The 13,320-nt window shown below is 35.7% G+C and overlaps 1 protein-coding gene across 1 annotated transcript; it reads left to right on the top strand.

Moving 5' to 3' along the window:
- The first annotated feature begins 4,603 nt into the window (after nt 1-4,603).
- LOC145304722 (uncharacterized) lies at nt 4,604-8,526 on the top strand. Its single transcript, XM_080146672.1, has 5 exons — nt 4,604-4,726; nt 5,226-5,331; nt 6,311-6,407; nt 6,614-6,656; nt 8,310-8,526. The coding sequence occupies exons 1-5, from the start codon at nt 4,715-4,717 to the stop codon at nt 8,442-8,444; spliced, it is 393 nt and encodes a 130-aa protein (XP_080002798.1). The 5' UTR covers nt 4,604-4,714; the 3' UTR covers nt 8,445-8,526.
- Nucleotides 8,527-13,320: the final 4,794 nt, after the last annotated feature.

Below are 13,320 nucleotides of genomic sequence, written 5' to 3'. Positions count from 1 at the left end.
GACTATGACGTCCAGAAAAATTCTCAGGATGTAAAGGAAGCATCACGGTAATAGAGAACCATATAGGTTGAGCAGTTAGCGAGATCCTTTAGTACACACAGACAAACAGACAAAGATCCTGTTACTTTATTATAAGAAATAAAAATAAAATAGCCTAAAACCTTCTCAGGACCTTTTGGAAGCTTCACTGTAAAAGAGAATTCTATAGGTTCAGGGGTTATTGAGGTCATTTGCTACAGACATAAAAAAAACTTAATACTTTATATATCGATAATAAGTTTATGAAATCTCAATCTTCAGACAAAAAAATCTTACTATTTTATATAAATGAATAAGTATAATAGTTATTTTCAAATAGTATTATAGACAGCTTCTCTAAGCCCGTGCTAACAAAACTGATGGGTACTAATTTTATGATTTTATTATAAAATTCGCAAAAATTGTCTATAATACGATGCTATACATGATTTTTCAGTATTGTTGAGAACTGGTTCCAATCCAGGGGATCTTAATCGGTTCTGAAGCCATACTGGAAATCTTTCACAAGATAAAAGTTATGCTTGAAATTTTTTTTAATAGTTATTACTATATCAATTTTAAAAAAAACCGTCATTCTTATTACATGTCACTAGAAGCTAGAGGGAACGTTTAAATCCAAAATATTTGTATGCTATAAGACTTGAGGCTACTCAATTTATATACATGCCTGTTTGTTATTCTGCCGCTTCTATTTGACGGATTCGTTCATGTTATTAACAAAATTAAAATCACATTTCTATAATTCTCTCAAATCACTTAGTTGTTATCACCCATTAAAGAAGAAAAGTAAGTATTTATCTATTAAGACATATGAATATATGCTAGTTCTATAAAAGAAAGCTGAGTACTGGTATATATAAATATTCTAATACCAATATTTTTGAATACTATTTTAACTACCTGGTTTACCATTTTGAGAAAGCCAATGATTCTATAACATGGATAAAGGATATTATGATAAAAATTGTTGTTTGATCTATTTGACTATTTCCTTAATTTGTTAAAGGTGAAGCTTTTCTATAATTAGGGTCGGTCCCTTCGTCCGTCCGTGCGTCACAGACAGTTAGCTCTTTTCGTTAATTTAAACAGGTTAGAATTGTCCTATCGATTCCAAACTTTGCATGATGATTCCTGGAGTAGTCAGATAGAATTCAGAAAGCGTAGCAACGCTATAATCAATACCAGAATGTTTTAAACATGTCGATTTTTAACTTTTTTGACAACAAATTTTTGTATGTTAAAATTATCTGATTCTTCTGATTTTTTGAAAACTGATTACTATTACAACAAAGGTACAATGTTATAAGCAAAGCATCTCTATAAACAAGTCCCAAAAAAGTAAGTATTTCCTTAAATAGTGTAATCTTTTTTATGCAGTTTTGCAACAAATTTACTTACAATATTGTTTGTACTGATGAATTAATATTTTGCTAATTCAGTTCTGACAATTTACAAGTGTTAATGTTCGTTTGTTCTTCCATTTCAGAGCTTCGCTTTTATGGATGTTGTCATCCTTGTTATTATAAATTTGAATTAAAAGATAAATGTTACGAGTTGTATGATTGTACAAAATCTGACTTTATGTAACATTAACTTTTAATGGCAAAATCTTTTTTACACTTGCTTCAAAACCATTCCTTACATTCGTGTAAATGAGATTACAATTAGGAGTAAAACCAGGGAGGCAGGGGACATTGAACTGTTTTACAATAGTACCCATAGTTGTATAATAGCGTTTTCTTATTGTTGGGGTAAAAACTTTGGAAATTTTCTTGAATTTTCATTGGTTGGTTGAGTGTTCTTGCGTTTCCACCAATATAGAAGGGGTTATGTTGTTTGTCATTGTTGGGGATGTACATTAATTTATTCTCCATTGTCCTGTGTCTTTAGATCCCTGAGTAAACTTTAAAGAGGAGTAAAATAATATAATGATACAGTATTCCAGTAGCATTATAACAGGGATAGAGAAGGTGGGTGCGTGCGCGAAACGCGCCTCAAAATTTGCACATCCCCTTAAATCAAAATCGAGGAGGGTGTAATATTAACAACAAAAGCGGTGTAATTTTTAATGTCAGGGCTCCGGTGTAGGAGGCCTATGAGGAGATCGAGATCCTAGGCTTCCACTCCAACATTTCACAGAAGCATCTTTTGATTAGTCAATTGGCGGGCAATGCGCACAAATTTATTTCACATCTCTCTTAAATTTAAAAAGGGTGTGAAATATTTAGCTGGACAACTCCCTTGGCTGTTTTAGGGGGTTGTATCTGTGGGGTGTAGACTTTATTGGGGGTTGTAGTAGTGGATGGACACTTATATTTTTTTTAAAGCGAAGCTTTTCTATAATTAGGGTCGGTCGGTCCGTCCGTCGGTCCGTACGTCCGTCACAGAGAGTTAGCTCTTTTTGTTAATCTAAACAGGTTAGAATTGTCCTATCGATTTCAAACTTTGCATGATGGTTCCTGTAGTAGTTAGGTACAATTTAGAAAGCGTAGTAACTCTATAATCAATACCAGAATGTCCGTACGTCCATTTGAAACATGTTGATTTTTTACTTTTTTGACAACAAATTTTTGTATGTTAAAATTATCCGATTCTTCTGATTTTTTAAAAACTGCAAGGTACAATGTTATAAGCAAAGCATCTCTATAAACAAGTCCCAAAAATGTAAGCATCTCCTTAAACAGTATCATCTATTTATGCAGTTTTGCAACAAATTTACTAACAATATTGTTTGTACTGATGCATTAATATTCTGCTTATTCAGTTCTGACAAGTGTCAATGTTCGTTTTCCCTTCGATTTCAGAGCTTCGCTTTTATGGATGTTGTCATCCTTGTCTTTAAAAGGCGTCTTTTAGTCTCAAACATCCTAATTGTCTGGAATATATGTATGCACATTGCCACATCGATACCTATACATATCATTTTAAAATCCTCCCATGTTGCAAAGTGGTTGAATAAAAACAAGGATGACAACATCCATTAAAGCGAAGCAAACCGACAAACGGACATTAACACTTGTATAGTATCTGAACTGAATAATCAGAATTTAAAAGTATAAAAGTCGAAGCAAAATTGTAAGTAAATTTGTTGAAAAACTGCTTGAAGCAGGATAATGTTTATGGACAAACTTACATTTTTGGACTTGATTATGGAGTTGCTTTGCTTATAATATTGTTCTTTGTTGTCCCAGGAATCAATATACCAAAAATCAGAATCAAACGGATAATTAGAACACTTGAAAATTTGTTGTTAAAAAAGTAGAAAAATAAACATGTTTAATTGGACGTACGGAATTCTGGTAATGATTATAGAGTTGCTACGCTTTCTAAATCGTACCCAACTACTACAGGAATCATCATGCAAAGTTTGAAATCGATAGGACAATTCTAACATGCCTAAATTAACGAATAAAAGCTATGTATCTATCTCGGACGGACGGACGGACCGACCGTAATTATAGAAAAGCTTCGCTTTTAAAAAGCGGCATTAGCTCTAAATAGGCCCCTAGTCCCACTGTCTATTCAGATATGTTGTTCTAATCTTGTCATTAGCTTTGGAATTGGCCAATGTTACTATGTGTAAGTAAATCCGTAGATTATTGCTGCAATACTTTCAAAGATTTTTAATTTTTAAATATCTTTCTGTTTATTGATATTGCCAGTCTTGTCCTACTATTAACTCCAATATTATATACAATCAAATGGGCTTAAGCAAAAGATAAAACAGGTACTTTAATTAATCTGTAACAAAGATTAAAACTCAGACGCCAAAAACTCTATACTTACTCAGTTACTACAACCAATCGTGTTATCCTTGTTTAGTTGATAAAGTAATATATATTGTTCATATACATAATATATGATTATTTTTATATCCTATTATATAAAGTAGTAAGCGTTTTTTGTCTGTCCCGAAGGATCTCGCTAACCGCTGAACCGATGTTGTTCTCCTTTACAGTGAAGCTTCTTATAGGTCCTGGGAAGGTTTTAAACTATTTTTGAGAAGTGTGTCTTCCCCACCCCTCCCTCCAAAAAAATATTTTTTTTACTCTTTGGAAACTCAAATTTAAAATGAGATGAGGTTGACTTTTTCCCCTTCATACCTTAAGTGCCCCTAGAGGCTTCTAGGGGGCGTAGCCGCTAGTTGTTATATATAAAGTAGTAAGCGTTTTTTGTCTGTCCCGAAGGATCTCGCTAACCGCTGAACTGATATTGTTCTACTTTACAGTGATGTTTTTTATAGGTCCTGGGAAGGTTTTAAAAATATTTGTTTTACTATTTTGAAACTCAAATTTAAAATGGAATGAGGTCGACTTTCCCCCTTTTACCTTAAGTGCCCCTTGAGGTTTCTAGGGGCGTTGCCGCTAGTATTGTTATATAGAAGGGCATAATCTTTCATAGCAACAACAATAGGGTAGAGATGTCTCAAATTAGAAATCCTTGACATACCAAAATTAAAACCATTAAGTTATATTGTTGTGTTCAATACCATCAACAGCAAGCTTGCGTCAAAATACGCATTTATAGAGGAAGGAGAGGGTTAGCATGCAGTGCGTAATGAGTATAATAGCCTGGCGTGAGTGCACACACATGAACATCATCATAGGGTGACACACAAGGCGTCATTACAAAAGTAATTCCAAACATTTCTCAGTTTCACATAAGATTCAGAACCATGCAGAGATTGGTACGTGCTTGTATAGTGCCTTGTCAACATAAGTCACTATTATTAAATGCGAGGCTAAAGTAATATAAAATTTTCGTCTGTCTTTCGGTAGGATTTAATAAAGGGTTGCTTTTGAAATACATCTCTGAAATTGGTTTTAAAGATTCCAGCTTTCTAATGACCAGTAAGCATTCACCGACATCCATGCTAGGATTTTGATTGGAAAAAAGTGATTTTCCATGCTGCTATTGAAGATAGTCGGAACTATCATTTGAATTAAAAAACATAAAATACACATTGTAAATTGTTATATGTTCATGAAGTTTTCTAAATGAATATATTGAAATCTTCGTTGGTAGCAAAGCTTTTCTATAAATCGTAATGTCCATCTGTCTTACTGTCTTCCCGTCTGTCAGCTACGTTTAGAAGTAAACATGATTTTTTTTATCGAAGTACATACTAATAAAGTACTGAAAAAAAGTTTGTAGTGGCGGAGCAACCTAATAATTGTAATTATTAGATACTAATCTCCTGTGCTGTGGGAGTGAGCCTTGCTTTTCCCTACCCCATGCCTTTCCCCCAGGGACCTGGAGCTGGAAGCCCTCTTCCTATTCCTGGAGCTGATGGTAACTAACTTTTAATTCTTAGATCAAATAAGCTTAAAAGTTCTCTTATTTTTTTTTATCCACTTTTGTGCTATTATTATGATCAAACTAAGACTGAAATTTACAACAAGTAGTTTGATTCTAGAATATGTATCGGACGCATCGTATTAAAGAGAGTTGACCACAAAATGAAAATCATCGGAATAATTCCTGTTTAGTTAGCCCCGAGGGGCCTAAGGTCCATGCAAACTATCCTATTGTTTTCTCTTTGTTTTCAAATTGAACTGAATGTCTAAAATATGTTGTGTGTTTTCATTTATAGATAACTTAAAATAATTTTTTTTATTAAAACATTTTTTCTTCTTCAAATATGAGTGTTTAATTCATTTAACGTTTGACTTTAAAAAAATTGACAAAATTTTTAAAACTCTTGAATATCATAATCAATTAACTTCTGGTTGTTGTTTGGTTAAAAATTCTTATTTAAACTCTTTGTAGAGGAAAATATAATACCATATAAAAACCCATTAAGACCTCGAAAATGTTTAACGTGTGTACTATAATTGATGTGGAAGCCATAAACGTGTGAGTCTGTCAAACCCACCACCTCAAGGTTTATGACTCTACATTTATTGTGACCTTTCACATTTTACAATATACATGGGGATTCTGCTCACTGTAAAAAAAATATTTTCAAATACAAAACTTTAATTACAAATTTTTTATTTGTAGTTTATAGTCCCTTGGATTACCGAACATTTTACATATTGAAATTTTTAGGTTTGATATAATTTTTTACAGTGTCTTAACCTTGATGCAGCCTAATCATCTGTGCAATATCATTTTTCAAGGTGGCGGAAGAGAAGAAAGAAAACTATTGTGTGTGTGTGTGTGTTTGTAAGTGTACGCGTCCGTATGTGCACCATCATTATAACCACAAAAAGAGATAAATTATACGGAGTTATACCCGAAATTTTAAAATAAACACAGTTTTTTTTAGGTTATGGAAAAGGGGATGGATATTTCCAGTACATAAATGTTCCTGCACATAAAAAGTTTGAATGGGGATACAGACGTGGAAACCCTGATCATAACAGGTGAGTTTTTCTTACTCACCTCAAAATATGTATTTGGTAGCTTGCTATATAGTATATTCTTTTGTGGTATTTTAGAAATGTGTATGACTGAATAAGACTAAATTTTGGGAATTGACAACTACTACCAAATTTTAATCCATGAGAGAAAAAAATCAGGCTCATAAAATATTAATAAAATTATGCCATAATTAATATTTTCCTTTCAGAGAAGAATATCTTTCTCAACAAGACCATACATTCAAGGCTAAGGTAACTCTTTTTTATCATTTACAATTCAAGGGAATGTTAATTCATAAATATTTTATTGCATAACGTAGAATTTCAACCATTTCTTTCATAAGTATTAGATAGATTATGTAAGCCAATGTTAGGTTGTAAAGTAAAGATAGTCTCATGAAGAGTTTTGGTTAGGCTTTTAATTAAGGGGAGCTCTTCACAGGAGTTAGTGGGTGCCAGGGGCATCCAAGCTTTTTTTTTGGGGGGGGGGGGGTAAAAATTTTATAAGGGGGGCTAATTCGTTTTGGTTGGGGGGGGGGGGTAAAATAGCACGCGAAGCGCGCCGCAAATTTTGTTTATCCCCCCCCCCAAATTTTTACCCCGGGGGTAAAATTTGCTTGGAGGGGGGGTAATTACCCCCCTGAAATCTATTGGCAGGGGTAAATTTTGTTTACCCCCGGGGTACAATTTTTTTTTGGGGGGGGGGGGTAAACTAAATTTTATCCTTATTCTAAAGTAACAGGATGTTTGTCTGTCTGTCTGTGTGTCCGTCTGTGTGTCTGTACCGAAGGATCTCGCTAACCGCTGAACCGATCGGGTTCTCCTTAACAGGGTAGATTCTCATATGTCCTGGGAAGGTTTTTAACTATTTTGGGGGAGGGTACTACCACCCTCCCAAAAGAAATGACAAAAAACTTGAAAATTTTCTTAAGATCTGGGAGACTTCAACGTAACATTAAGAGGTATCCGTAAAATAAAGAATTATCGTAAACTTTAACAAACAAAAACATTTAAAGTGCCACTAGAGGCTTCTAGGGGCGTAGCCGCTAGTTAAATATATAGTATTAAAAATGCGCGTAAAGCGCGCAAAATTTTTTTATTAGAGATTTTTTATTTGGGGGGGGGGTGGCTATGGCACCCCCAGGGTAGGGGTAAATTTTAAATGGGGGGGGGGGTTATCGCCCCATTACCCCCCCCCCCCCCTTGGACGTCTATGGTGGGTGCAGTCCTGTCTTTCATGCAAATAAACCGAATTATTTATTGAATGTCTTAAAGGAATCCTGCAAGAAAATCACGTTTTAACTGCTGAAAGACTGCCACAAGTAGACCCAATACCCCAAATTTAAAGCCTTCAGCTTCAATAACAAAAAGTTCTAGGCATTTCAAAATAGCATTTTATGTACAATGAAAATTTTAAATTCCATTGCTTATAAAAGAAAAAACAATATTAAATTACGTCGCCTAGACACAAAATTAAAACCTTATCTTTGTCTTCTGATTGGCTACAGTACACTTGGTACAACACAAGTCAAACTTAATTTTTTTTAATGATTTTGACTATAAAAATGGTTATTTTCATTGTAAAAATATAATTAGTTACTGGTAACCTAAATTTATACCAAAAAATAAGCTTATAATTTTATTTCTAGGCCACGTAGTTTAATTTCAAAATTTCTAACATTACCAATGAATTTCTTTTAAAATTTTCATTGTACATAAAATGTTATTTTAAAATGCCTAGAACTTTTTTGCTATTGAAGATGAAGGCTTCAAATTTGGGGTATTGGGTCTACTTGTGGCAGTCTTTCAGCAGTTAAAGCGTGGTATTTCTTGCAGGCTTCCTTTTTTATAATTAATTAAGAATTTTATTTGTTTTTTAAATAAAGCAATATTATTTGTGTTTAGTTGAAGTGGCATGATGCTTATGATGGACATGGCGAGCACTACTTTGACTACAACCATGGTAGCGCCTACAAAGAGCCTGCTCCATATGCTCCTGCTCCTCCTGCATATTCACCTCCAGTTCCAGCATATGCTTGAATAATTGTTATTTCATCATTGTTACATCTTGTTGTTATTTGTTATTGTTATTATTGTTAAATTAAAGATAGACCTAAATTAATTTGTGGTTTTTTTTAGTAGCAAAGGCACTCTATAATGCGACATGTCTGTCCGTCATCGGATTTTCTGTCCGTTTTAAGAAACGGTATGGGGGAAAAGTATTTCTTCGGACCATATTCAGGATAGATGGTTAAAATTTCCTTTATCAACATTTTCATTATTATGGTTACTTTTCTTTTAAAAAGCTCATGGTGGTGGAACTTCTCTTAAGATGATTTGAAGCTACTTTTACGGAGTGGGGACAAAACACCTAATTTAAAAATACCTAATTTAAAAATGCCTAATTTTATAAATGTCTAATATGACAAAACACCTAGTTTATAAATACCTAATTTAAAAATACCTAATTTTAAAAATGCTTAATGTGACAAAACACCTAATTTTAAAAATGCCTAATGTGACAAAACACCTAATTTTAAAAATGCCTAATTCTAAATATAAACACCTAACTATAAATACCTAAGTTTAAAAATAACTAATTTTAAAATACCTAATTTAGAAAAACCTAATTTTAAGCATATTTTAAGCAAACTGTTGTTAAATATATTAAACCGGCTACGCTTCCTAAAATTTCCCCCCCCCTAAAATTTTTTTTCCCGGGGTTAAAATTTGCATGGGGGGTTAATTTAAATTTGATCAAATATTTAGTATTAAAAATGCGTTCAAAGCGCAGAAAAAATTTTTTTGTAAGATATTTTTTTTTTTTTTTTGGGGGGGGGGGGATATTTACCCCACCAAAATTGTTTGGGGGGGGGGGGGGGTAAATACCCACTCCTAAATGGTTGGGGGTATATGACCCCCCCCCCCCCCCTCCAGAATTTCAAAGGTTGAAGGACAAGGAAACAAATGAATTTTAATTTTTATTAGTTTCTTCCCAAAGTAGCTGTAGCGTTGCTTTTTTTTTCTTGGGGGTTGGTAGTTGATCATCCCCCATTTTGGTTCTAGTTTTATAAAGAAAGATTGAAGAAATATTAAAAATGGAGGGGGGGGGGGTTTCAAAGTGCGATTTCTCATTGGAAGGTGTTGGTAACCTCCCCAAGACCTTCCCAACCTTATATAAACCACCCCATGACATACGGGAAGCTTCATTGTAAAGATGAACCATATTGGTTCATCAACTTGCAAGACCCTTGAACAAGAACAATCAGAATTTTAAGTATTTTGCTATTTTAGAATTAGGCATATCTAAATTAGGCGTTTAGATAGTTTAGAATTAGGTATTTTTAAATTAGGCATTTTTAAAATTAGACATTTTTAAAATTAGGTATTTTTAGTTAGGCATTTTTAGTTAGGCGTTTTTAAATTAGGCATTTAAAAATTAGGTGTTTTTAAATTAGGTGTTTTTAACGTAGGTGTTTTTAACATTAGGTATTTTTAAACTTAGGTGTTTTTAGTTAGGCATTTTTAGATTAGGTGTTTTGTCCCCACTCCAGTAAAAGTAATTTCGACATATTTTTAGGTTCGATTTACAAAGATTTTGTGAATATTTTTATCAAAATAATTGGGTATAGTCCTTTCCATGACATCGCTCCATATGGGGCGATGATTTTCTATAGCTCCTTCAAGTAGCTATAGCATAGCCTCTTATCATATGGAGCGATGTGATAGCCCCTTTTAAGGAGCGTTCATATCGCCTCTTATGATAAGAGGCTATGCTATAGCTCCTTCATGGCCTCTTAATAGCTCCTTTGAAGGGGCGTTAATATCGCCTCTTATGATAAGAGGCTATACTATAGCCCCATGATGGCTCCTTCATAGCCTCTCCATCGCCCCTCCATAGTCCTTTACCTCCAGTGCCCCTTCATCGCTCCTTCATCGCCCCTACATCGCTCCTTCATCTCTCCTTCTTGAAATTTATATTAAATTGTACTTTGATGGCCCCTACATCGCCCCTACATCGCCCCTACATCGCCCCTACATCGCTCCTTCATCTCTAATTCTTGAATTTTATATTACATTGTACTTTGATGGCCCCTACATCGCTCCTCCATCGCCCCTACATCGCTCATACATCGCCCCTACATCGCTCCTTCATCTCTCCTTCTTGAAATTTATATTACATTGTACTTTGATGGCCCCTACATCGCTCCTCCATCGCCCCTTCATCGCTCCTCCATCGCCCCTACATCGCTCCTTCATCTCTCCTTCTTGAAATTTATATTACATTGTACTTTGATGGCCCCTACATCGCTCCTCCATGGCCCCTTCATCGCTCCTACATCGCCCCTACATCGCTCCTTCATCTCTCCTTCTTGAAATTTATATTACATTGTACTTTGATGGCCCCTACATCGCTCCTCCATCGCTCCTCCATCGCTCCTACATCGCCCCTTCATCGCTCCTTCCACAAATTTATATTACATTGTACTTTGATGGCCCCTACATCTCTCCTCCATCGCCCCATCGCCCCTTAATAGCCCCTTACCTTAATTTATATAAAAAAGCCCCTACATAGCCTCTCCATTGCCCCTTAATAGCTCCTTACCTTAATTTTTATAACATAGCCCCTACATAGCCTCTCCATCGCCCCTTAATAGCCCCTTATCTTAATTTATATAACAAAGCCCCTACATAGCCTCTCCATCGCCCCTAATAGCCCCTTACCTTTATTTATATAACATAGCCCCTACATAGCCTCTCCATCGCCCCTTAATAGCTCCTTACCTTAATTTATATAACATAGCCCCTACATAGCCTCTCCATCGCCCCTTAATAGCCCCTTACCTTAATTTATATAACATAGCCTCTACATAGCCTCTCCATCGCCCCTTAATAGCCCCTTACCTTAATTTATATAACATAGCCCTACATAGCCTCTCCATCGCCCCTTAATAGCCCCTTACCTTAATTTATATAGCATAGCCCCTACATAGCCTCTCCATCGCCCCTTAATAGCCTCTTACCTTAATTTATATAATCCTTACCTTAATATATATAACATAGCCCCTACATAGCCTCTCCATCGCCCCTAAATAGCCCCTTACCCTAATTTATATAACATAGCCCCTACATAGCCTCTCCATCGCCCCTTAATAGCCCCTTACCTTAATTTATATAACATAGCCTCTACATAGCCTCTCCATCGCCCCTTAATAGCCCCTTACCTTAATTTATATAACATAGCCCTACATAGCCTCTCCATCGCCCCTTAATAGCCCCTTACCTTAATTTATATAGCATAGCCCCTACATAGCCTCTCCATCGCCCCTTAATAGCCTCTTACCTTAATTTATATAATCCTTACCTTAATATATATAACATAGCCCCTACATAGCCTCTCCATCGCCCCTGAATAGCCCCTTACCCTAATTTATATAACATAGCCCCTACATAGCCTCTCCATCGCCCCTTAATAGCTCCTTACCTTAATTTATATAACATAGCCCCTACATAGCCTCTCCATCGCCCCTTAATAGCCCCTTACCTTAATTTATATAATCCTTACCTTAATATATATAACATAGCCCCTACATAGCCTCTCCATCGCCCCTGAATAGCCCCTTACCCTAATTTATATAACATAGCCCCTACATAGCCTCTCCATCGCCCCTTAATAGCTCCTTACCTTAATTTATATAACATAGCCTCTACATAGCCTCTCCATCGCCCCTTAATAGCCCCTTACCTTAATTTATATAACATAGCCCTACATAGCCTCTCCATCGCCCCTTAATAGCCCCTTACCTTAATTTATATAGCATAGCCCCTACATAGCCTCTCCATCGCCCCTTAATAGCCTCTTACCTTAATTTATATAATCCTTACCTTAATATATATAACATAGCCCCTACATAGCCTCTCCATCGCCCCTAAATAGCCCCTTACCCTAATTTATATAACATAGCCCCTACATAGCCTCTCCATCGCCCCTTAATAGCTCCTTACCTTAATTTATATAACATAGCCCCTACATAGCCTCTCCATCGCCCCTTAATAGCCCCTTACCTTAATTTATATAACATAGCCCTACATAGCCTCTCCATCGCCCCTTAATAGCCCCTTACCTTAATTTATATAGCATAGCCCCTACATAGCCTCTCCATCGCCCCTTAATAGCCTCTTACCTTAATTTATATAATCCTTACCTTAATATATATAACATAGCCCCTACATAGCCTCTCCATCGCCCCTAAATAGCCCCTTACCCTAATTTATATAACATAGCCCCTACATAGCCTCTCCATCGCCCCTTAATAGCTCCTTACCTTAATTTATATAACATAGCCCCTACATAGCCTCTCCATCGCCCCTTAATAGCCCCTTACCTTAATTTATATAACATAGCCCTACATAGCCTCTCCATCGCCCCTTAATAGCCCCTTACCTTAATTTATATAGCATAGCCCCTACATAGCCTCTCCATCGCCCCTTAATAGCCTCTTACCTTAATTTATATAATCCTTACCTTAATATATATAACATAGCCCCTACATAGCCTCTCCATCGCCCCTAAATAGCCCCTTACCCTAATTTATATAACATAGCCCCTACATAGCCTCTCCATCGCCCCTTAATAGCCCCTTACCTTAATTTATATAACATAGCCTCTACATAGCCTCTCCATCGCCCCTTAATAGCCCCTTACCTTAATTTATATAACATAGCCCTACATAGCCTCTCCATCGCCCCTTAATAGCCCCTTACCTTAATTTATATAGCATAGCCCCTACATAGCCTCTCCATCGCCCCTTAATAGCCTCTTACCTTAATTTATATAATCCTTACCTTAATATATATAACATAGCCCCTACATAGCCTCTCCATCGCCCCTGAATAGCCCCTTACCCTAATTTAT

This window comes from Acartia tonsa, chromosome 13 (assembly GCF_053477335.1).
Source record: "Acartia tonsa isolate MP-2025a chromosome 13, ASM5347733v1, whole genome shotgun sequence".
NCBI lineage: Eukaryota > Metazoa > Arthropoda > Copepoda > Calanoida > Acartiidae > Acartia > Acartia tonsa.
This window is presented reverse-complemented; position numbering and strand designations above follow the sequence as displayed.

Excerpts from the sequence above, each read along its gene's own strand:
- LOC145304722 (XM_080146672.1), top strand. Across the intron at positions 5,332-6,310 it reads TCCTATTCCTGGAGCTGATG|GTTATGGAAAAGGGGATGGA; the intron begins GTAACTAACTTT and ends AGTTTTTTTTAG. Across the intron at positions 6,408-6,613 it reads GGAAACCCTGATCATAACAG|AGAAGAATATCTTTCTCAAC; the intron begins GTGAGTTTTTCT and ends TTTTCCTTTCAG.